This window comes from Gossypium hirsutum, chromosome A12 (assembly GCF_007990345.1).
Source record: "Gossypium hirsutum isolate 1008001.06 chromosome A12, Gossypium_hirsutum_v2.1, whole genome shotgun sequence".
Taxonomy (NCBI): Eukaryota; Viridiplantae; Streptophyta; class Magnoliopsida; order Malvales; family Malvaceae; genus Gossypium; species Gossypium hirsutum.
In genome coordinates this window covers 2642843-2652708 of record NC_053435.1, presented here as the reverse complement: position 1 = coordinate 2652708, position 9866 = coordinate 2642843, and the positions used below count along the sequence as shown (strand labels likewise).

General features: G+C 31.0%; 1 protein-coding gene across 1 annotated transcript; it reads right to left on the bottom strand.

Annotated features, from left to right (window-relative positions):
* Positions 1 to 3202: 3202 nt before the first annotated feature.
* On the bottom strand, positions 3203 to 5598 carry LOC107938440 (uncharacterized). Its single transcript, XM_016871612.2, has 4 exons — positions 5430 to 5598; positions 5020 to 5290; positions 4254 to 4314; positions 3203 to 3994 (listed from the first exon to the last, which is right to left on the bottom strand). Exons 1-4 carry the CDS (start codon positions 5495 to 5497, stop codon positions 3390 to 3392), a joined length of 1005 nt encoding a protein of 334 aa, XP_016727101.1. The 5' UTR covers positions 5498 to 5598; the 3' UTR covers positions 3203 to 3389.
* Between the last annotated feature and the right edge of the window lie 4268 nt (positions 5599 to 9866).

The window sequence follows — 9866 nt, the reverse complement described above, 5'->3', positions numbered from 1 at the left end:
TATTAATATAAAAGAAAATAAAAAAATAAAAAATATACCTTTTTGAATTTTCAGCCACCGTGCATGGAGACCAGTCGGAGACCTCGCCGGATACTCAACCCTTGCAAAGAAAAAAAAGGGAGGGGAGGGAAGTTTTTTTTTGTTAACAAATGAAAAAATGAAAATTTAAAAGAAAAATCTATCTTTTATAGGTCCTCAAAATCTATCATCCTATTTTATTATTATTATCACTTTTGTAATTACTATTACTATTGTTTTTTCTTATTATTATTTAGCATATTATTACTATTATTTTCATTACTATTATTATTATTATTATTATTATTATTATTATTATTACTTTTTACTATTACTATTACTACTATTAGTATTATTATTACTGTTTTCATTATTATTGTCATTTTTATTTTGTCATATTTTATGTTTTTATTTATTTACCTATTTATTTGCTTATTTCACTTTTCTTATTTATTTGTTTAAATTCTTTTTTAGTAATTCTTGTTACTTGTTTATTTGTTTCTATTTTTATATTATAGCCTTATATATATTTCATTTTCATATAATTGCTCATATTATTATCGGCATTGTCGCACCTATTATTATTTTATTACACGTATTAGCACTATAATTTGCTTTTATATTTCACTATAAATTACGTCTTATTTTTACTCGATACATTAAAATATTTTTTTATAAAAGCAATATTCTATATTTAGAAATTCGAGAAAATCGTACCCTAACTCACTGGGTTTCGATTTTTCTCATTTAACCCAAATAACGAAATATTGTTTTGAATTGTAATATTAGTTTTGAAATAAATGCTTACTCTCAGATATACGAGGTGTTGTGTCCTAACTTACTGAATATGACATCTTGTTACCTCGAGATAAGAATTTTTGCAAATAAGGGCAATATTCGGTATTTGGAAATTCAAAAAAACGTGCCTTAACTTACTGGGTTTTGGCTTTTCTCGTTTACCCTAAATAACCGAACATCCTTTTAAAAAGTCAAAATACATGAATTTTAAATAAAGGCAAGCTCATTCTCAAAGTTTGAGATGTCGTGTCCTAACTTACTGGACGTGACATTTTATTACTTCAAGACGAGAAGGCCTTTAACATTCGAGCGTTTTTACAAAAAGAGGGATCGTATTTTAAAAGTCTTTCAAGTTTTTAAATTTTCGACACTAAGACACTAATTAATCAACTAGGTACCAATTTTGGACGTTACGAGGGTGTTAATCCTTCCTCGTGTGTAACCGACTCCTGAACCCATTTTTCTGAACTTCGTAAACTAAAATCGTTGTTTAAATAAATCAAGTCATTTATTAAAAACAACCACTTTTACGAGGTGACCCGATCGCACCTCATCAGAAAAGATTGGTGGCGACTCCCTTTTTTTTTGTTTTCGTTTCCAAAATTCAGTCGACTTCGTTTTTCTTCAAAAAAATGTTTCGAAAATATTTATAAAAAGAAAAAAGAAATTATCAACCTCGTAATTACAACTTTATAAGTAACTTTAGTGGTTTTGTAATAGTCTTACTTTTAACCATATTATGTATTGGATTATCAATGGTTAATAAAAGGCGCCTGATGTTGTTAAAGGTCGGCCACCTTTTTTAAGAGAAATTTTTGAAATGTCGTCTACTAGTCAAGTAACTGGACCCCCAACAACTAAAGGTATTATCTCGAGGAGGGTTTTATCTCCCGTGCTCTACCGAGAGCTAGCGTACCATGAGCGACTACATTGAGGACTTGATTCACAGAATCGAGGGCACCTCGACTGTATGTAGCCATATGGCCATCCACTAAAGCAACGTGAGCGTCTCACCCTTGACGAGGGTTTGAACCCCTGGCCTATGACATATAGGTCACTTAACCCAAGTGGTACCATCTTCCTCAACAAGTGACATAAATATATTTTTAACAAGCTCCTAGTATTTCCTCCTTTCATGCCCTCGTCTGGCTACTTCTTTCATCTGTAGAAGGGTCTTCACTCTCTTTATACGACTCATTTTTTGTACCTCAACATCCTTAACTATTTTTTATTCTCTTTAATTGATAATTTAAACAAAAAAATTAATTAATATTTATATAATTAAAATAAATATTATAATTAATATGAATTTATTTTATAATGTGACATGTGATTAAAAACGTTAAATTTGGATTTTTTTTAGATTATTATGTTTAATTTGTTTGGACAGTTATTTAACTATTTTTGTAAATTTATTTTTATTTACTGTAAATTTGAATTTGGATTTGGGTAATAATACACGGATAATTTGCGAATTTAGAGTTCTAGACAGATTTACAAATTTAAATTCGAATAATCTAAAAATTACAAATGTCTTGCCCATTTCCATTCCTAATCATGAATTTGAACCTTGAAGTTGAAGCTACCTTCTGTTGGGCATTCTTTATGCATGAGATGATGATCCATAATGGACTACGACACACCACTTACGACCTTCTTCAAGTCTTTTTCATTTATAAACACGAAGATAAATAGGCTGCTATCCATTTCATGCAATTTGAAAGAATCCTCAACTGGCCATGCCTTTTTGAGAATATGGTGAATAGGATTAGGCTCGACTGCCCAGCCTTTCCTCCAAATTCTAAATCAAGAGTCATAAACTTTTCCTCCAAATTTGTAACCCTTCCCTTATGCATGTCACTGTTGTTGTATCCATGGCCATTTGAGAAAAGACAAAGAGACAAGGAATTTGGACGAGACGAAAGAAAACAACAACTTTAATAAACCAAACAGAGATAAATGAACAAGGAAAATGGGATATGAACGGGTTAAGAGCCGAAAATTTGTAGAGATAAATGCAAGGAAAAACTTTCCAAAAAAGCAGCCATGATTTTTGACCTAAACTAGCATATTTATACAAGTGGTTCACATGCGTCAGGATGATATCTCACCTAAATCATCATCAACCAAATTCTACAGCCATGAAAACAACATTGGCACTGCCGATAATAAGAATCATTAATCACGTGGCGATTTAAAGCTAACATCTGACACGAACCCTCTACTGATTCCGGCCTTTTCTTTTGACTCGATAATCTTGATCGCAGCCAAGCTAAATAACCAAATTTGTTGTATTTTATGATATGATTTTGCAAGAACCATTTTTTAATGGAATTATGGGGTTTATTTATTGATCTGCATTTAGAAGCCTAAAGAAAACGCCAAATTGTTCAAAACTTATCATTCCACTACTACCAAAAGAGTTGCAATCATAAACAGATGAACAAACTAATCTTGCACCAGGATACAACATAACTTTAAAAAAGAAACAAAAAATTGGGGTACGGGAAATGGTTTCAGACTTGCCATTTGATGATTAAATCAAATGGCCACTTAATAGCATAACTTAAGCTCTATGATGCCAAGAGTGATTCCACCTTTGCGATCTGATCCTCTTCATTCTTTCTGGGAGGGCTCTTGTTCGCCTCATCATACAAATCATGCTTCCACTTCTCAACACGAGGGCCACCTGAGCGATACTCCTGCCTTCCACTGAATCGATCTCTTCCCCTAAAATTGCTACCACCACCACCTCCATGCCTTTCATGCGATAAAAATCCACCTCTGGGTGCTTCTCTTCTGCTCGGAACCTGATCTCCAGCAGTGAGTCTATCCGGTCTGTCCAAATGCCGGGGGTGGCGATCCCTGTCCACTCTTCTTTCACTTCCTAATGCATGGTGGCTAGAATGGCTCGACTTCTCCGATTCCTTTGTTGTGTGGTCAGCACTTTGAGCTGCTGCAGGGATCTTCTTCTCACTAAATGCAGGTCGTTTCCTGGTAGGTGGTGGCTGTGCCGGTGGATCAGCCTCCATTTCAAAGAATCTATCATGGCGCCAATCATCTTTGCTATCACCTTTGGCTTGTGGTTTCTCGTCTCTTTGCCTCGTGTCAAATGTTCTAGTTTCCCTTTCACTATGATGATCCTTTGCATCCCTCCACCATCCACGCTCTCCACGCTCTGGAAAGAAAAAGAAATCTTTGACTAATAATTTTCAAGAGAACACTGTTTTTTTTTTTCTTTCTTGATAAGAAGGGAATGCTATTTAAGCTTCCCCAGAAACCGTTTTGCCAATGTAAACACAATCTCAGGACAACTCTTTTTGACAAGTTATATCTATAACCTGAATGTGAAGGCTGACACGACATGGTAACATGATCGCAAAAACTGAAGTAAGGTGTGGGAAACAAAGACCAAAGAAGGAAAAAAAATAACTAACCAGAAGCCACTCTCCGACCATAACTTCGACCAGCTTGTGCGGCACTACCACGTTCATCGTGCTGTTATAAGACATATGCACAGGCAAGCCTAAGATTGTTATATACATGGACCATACAAAGTGGGGCTGAACAAGAATTCTGCTACATTAGCCCAGAAAAAAAAAAAAAAAGATTTATGCACTCTGAATAATAACCAAACTATTAAACTCAAGAGAACCAGGTTGTTTGGTTCCAAGTCAGATTCATGCTCCATACAAGCAAATTTCCATAAGCTCACAATCCTATGAAATTCAAATCCCCATTGGTTTTCCGTAGGAGGTTATGCAAGAATATCATTCCTGCTTAAACCATTTCTTGACCTCAATAAATCATGCAAGGATAGCACTTCATGAGACCCTAAATATGTATGATTCCAATCCACATACAATGACAGAGTAATTTTCTTTTATAATGCTCCATTAACATTTTATTAGGAGAAGTAAACCCAAAACTACAAAAGTGACCAATACCATTCAACACGTACACTACAAGAGCATGGGACTGAAAGTTATACTCCTGGTTTCTTGGAAAGCAGACGATGACAAATCATCATCATTGTTCACACTCTTCCTACACAAAACAATTGTTATTCAGATGGTTGCCACACAGCAGGCAATCAACCGGGGAATTTAGACTCAACTCGATAATCATATTAAAAACATACACCAAACAATAAAACGAATCCATGAAGATGAAATGATATCATAATGATAAAAACAAAAAAACCTGAAAATAGGATCGGGAGCGGGGCACTTCAGTCGGATCAGAAGAATGCTTGGCTCCTTCATGTTGTCCATTGTTTTTCCTATCAGAATCCTTACCAACAATCACAGTTTCAATCTTAGAAGAATCAGGAGGTGTCGGGGCCGCCTCAAGGGGTACAGCATCTTGCAACCGACGGCGCTGTTTCTCCTCCTGGTCGGGCCTGTCTCCGACGTCAGCGCTGGAGACCTGTCTTTCAGTCTGAGGTTTCCCATCTCTCCTAGACCTCTTAGGGCTAAACAACATAAACAAAATTAAATCTTTAGACAAAATTAAACAAGATTGAAAACCCATTTGAAATACATGGGGGTAATGTTAGAATTGAAGGCATCATTTGGGTTTGAAATCAAGGATTGGGAAACGAAAGGGAGTACCTGGGTTCACGGTCGAACCCAGAACGGTGTCGTCTAGAGTCGGAATCACGACCCTCTCGACGAGACATTGCAATGTTTTGGAATAGTGTAATTTTCTAGGGCTGCTTTGCTTTGCCTTGTTTCGCTTCCAGTAGAAGAGGATGGATAGGGTTATATTCCCGTGGAAACCTCCCTTCTTTTTAATCCTACAACTTCAATTTCATCATTTCATCATCACCGTTCGATTACTCTTTCTAGACATGAATGAATCATGGGCTTATTTTATTTAGTCGAAACAAAATTTTTGTGGGCTTCTTCATTTATCCAATAAAAAGAATCATGCATCTTTTCGCATTTAATTTGGTTCAAATGTATTCCGAGTCCCTATACTCTTTATATATTTAAAATTTAGTCTCTTTATTTTTATTTTAAAAATTTATTTCTTCTCCTTTTAAATTTTAAAATTTAAGTTAAATTGTTATCATAGTTAAAACTTTTTTATTAAATTCGTTGGTGTTAAATTTTGAAAAAAAAAACTCACATAGTAGTAGCTCTTAGTAGTAGCTAGAGCTATCCATGACTGGGTTGGGCCAAATTGAACTTATGCCTATGCCCGTTTTTGGGCTGAGTCAACTCCCCAAAAAGCTCATGTTATTGTCAAAAAATTAATAAAATATTCAAAAAAACATTTTCAATTGATATTTTATATACTTTACAATTAAATTTAAATTTAAATTTAAAAAATAATTTTTATCATTTAAATTAAATCTGAGTCGAATCGGGTCGGGTCGGTCTGAGAAAAAAATTTATTGTCCAAGCCCGATCCAAATCGGGTTGGGCCTACCGAGTTGAGCGAGCTACCTGATCCTTGGACAAATTTAGTAGTGGTCTTATAACAAAAAAATGATATTTTAATAAACTTAAATTTAACAAAAAAAACAAATTAATGATGTTAGAAAAATAGACTTGCATTTTTAAAATCTAAAAAGTAAAGGGTTATAGAGCACAATTTAACCAATTAATTTAAGGGAAAGGGTATTCAAACTCCTTAATTTTAAGAAAAAATCCGACTTATCCTCTTGAAGATTAAAAAAATATATATACTAACTTATTTATTAAATTAATTTTAACTTAAATTAATTTTAAATTTATTTATAATTTTAATTTATAATTATTTGAATGTATTCTTTATAATTATAATTGTGATTATAGTTGTAAGTTTAAAAAATATATACATATATTAGTTGAAAAATGTATTAATTTAATTTTATAATGATTAACATATTTTTAATTGTGTTTGTACTATTTTAAATTTTAAAAAATTGTTAAATATAAATTTCTAAAATAACGTAACTGGACTAATAACCGCAATATATACTAGATCAGAATAAATTTATTCGAGGTCGATGTATGGTGGGACAAACTATAATAAATATGAATTAAAAATCCACATATGATTTATACAGAGTGATATCTTAAAATTTTATAATTAAGTTTATTTAAAAAAAGGGTTATTAATGATAATTATAATTTTTTATTTTCTTCACTTTTGCTTTTTATCTTTTTAACAATCCTTTAAGTAAATACATGTTAAATATTTAAAACACAAATTTAATTTAATTTGATATACATTAATTTCAAGATGAATTTATTTTTCTTTATTTATTTTTTATATTTTAAATTTTTTTGGTTTAAATATTCTAATGGTAACTAACTAATTTTTCATAAAAATAATTTAGTGAATTCATTTCAATATTAATATATAAAACTGAATTAAATATGAATTTAAAATATTCAAATATATTTTTATGAGTTAAGACAAATATATTATGTAACTAAATTTCCATTAATTTGAAATTAAAAACAAATATATAGAAAATGCATAAATAAATAATAATGTTATCAAATTTTTTTTAATTTGTTTAGTAAATAAATCTAAAGAGATTTATGATATTTTCTTGAAACTTGAGGGGTAATAGATATTCTTCAAACTTAAGGGTAAGCGCATTTTATCCTTTAATTTATATAAAAAAAATATCAAAATTATATATGAACTTTTATTTAATGTACAATTATGTACTTGAATTTTAATTTGGTGTAATTATACACGTGAAACTCTAATCGTGGTTCACATGTATACTTAAAACTTTAATTTTGATTTAATCATACACATTTAAAGAAATAAATACATCAATGTATTTTTAAATTGGATAAATATAATTATTTATGTATGTAATATATAAACATAAAATGATGTTATATCAATAATTATGTTAATAATTTACAAAAATCAGATCAAATCAAAATTTTATGTACAAAATTGCACAACATCAAAGTTCATGCATACAATTGCACATTAAACTATAGTTTATGTATAATTTTAAGATTTTATCCCAAAGAAATTTACTAAGGTAAATAGAGTATATTTTAAGATCAATTAATATATTAGTTATAGGAATATTTTATTAAGTATAGAAATATTAATTTTATTTATGATTTATAAAATTTTGACGAAAATATATCATCATGTTAAAAATACTTTGAGCCATTATTAAAATTTTCATTTAAAATTATTTTGGATTTTAATAAAAAGGAAAACAAATAAAATTAATTGGGAAGTTGATATCACAAGTCAACTAAACACTAATTCGGTTAGAAAAATTGTGAAAATATCTTTTTGTATTTAAGATAAATTATATTATTTGAAACTATTTTAGTTTTTAAAAAAAAATCAACAACTTTAGTCTTTTTTAGTTTTTTTTTTAATTTGATCCCATACCATTTACATTAATAAATGTTCAATTTTACTACGCAATCAAAACTTTATTCAATATTTTTATATATTTTAAATTTTAAGGTAAACTACGTTAGTAGTTATCTAACTATGTTTTTTTTTTCCTTTTTGGTTCACCCAACTGTGAAGAGTTACAAAATGACCACCAAAGACGATTACATGGGGGGTTGGCAGGAGCCCCGACCATCCTAAAATAAAAAATTGTTGTTTTGGCCCTTTAAAAAAATTAAAATTTTAATTTAATAAAGGTAAAATTAGACTTTAGCCCCCTAAAATTATGAAAATTTAATTTAATCATTTAAAAATTATAAAGACAGACTATTAAAAATTAAAATTTCATTTCGGTCCCCCTAAAAAAATTTTCTGGCTTCACCCCTAATGGCTACCCAATTATTATAAAAATATAAAAATATATTAGAAAATATAAAAATATAGAAAAAAAATATAGAAAAATATTTAAATTTATTAAAAAGTATAGAATTTTTCTTAAAAATATTATAAAAATCATAAAAAAAATTATTATAAAATATAAAAATAGGAAATTATTAAAAATGTATAGAAAATTATTGTAAAATATAAAAATATAAGACATAAAATTTATAATATAATAATCTCAAACATAAAATAATGTGACTTAAACTAAATGGTCTGTGATTACTCCCCCACCACCGTCACCATTTTTTAAGGCATTATTCATCGAGACAAGTTTGATAGGCTTCAATCTAGGTCTCATGATGCTTGTTTCCAACTTCTCTGACACCGACAATTTCATGTCCTTTGTTCGGCTGCTTGTCAGGGCAATGGCCTCATAGGAAGCTATAACAATAACATCTGCCCAAAACTTGAACTTCCCTCTTCCTACAACGACAGAAGAGTAAGCTGAAGGTGGAGCTAAAACGCAATTGCAGTTTAGGCAGAATAAACAGACCAGTTTGGCCTTTTCCATCTCGGCTGGCCTAAACCAATACCTCTGACATAATGTTTTGAGCAACTGTTAGTGCTTCAAGCATTGCATTTGATGTTTTGACTGCTACTTATTTCAGTTTCTAAACCCATGTTGCAATGCTTCAATAATTCTATATGTTGCTACACTTTCTGCAAGGGTTAGGAATACATTTCTGTAACTACACCATTGCCCCTGTTTCAAATATAAGAATCCATGCTCCCATTCTGATGCTTATAATGTAAGTGCCTTTTGCTGGCATAACATTGATGGAAAGTTCCATGTTTGATTCTTGATATGTAAAGTTCAGGGCTCAAATGGGCGACTTAAGACTAGGTCACTAAGAGGTTCTCAGAAACTAAGAAGTTCCCATGCAGCTGGAGTTCATGCATTCTAAATGATCTAGTAACATTAAAGGTGACACTAAACTCTTACTTAAACATTGCTGGTGAACTCGACATGAAAGCTATAGACAAGATCCCCAGAACTGGATTGGCTCTTGCTCTCATCTCATGCTATGATAGCTCTCTCAACAGCGGCAAAGATTCTAATATATGGTTCCTTCTAATTCGCAACAAAAAGATGCATGGCTATCCTTCCGTGAAATGGATACAGCTTCATGAAAATCCGATTTCATATATCAATTAATTGATATCTTATTCAAGTGAGCTGTATCAATTCGTGTAAACAATGGTCAAAGTAATGGACATAATACAGTCCA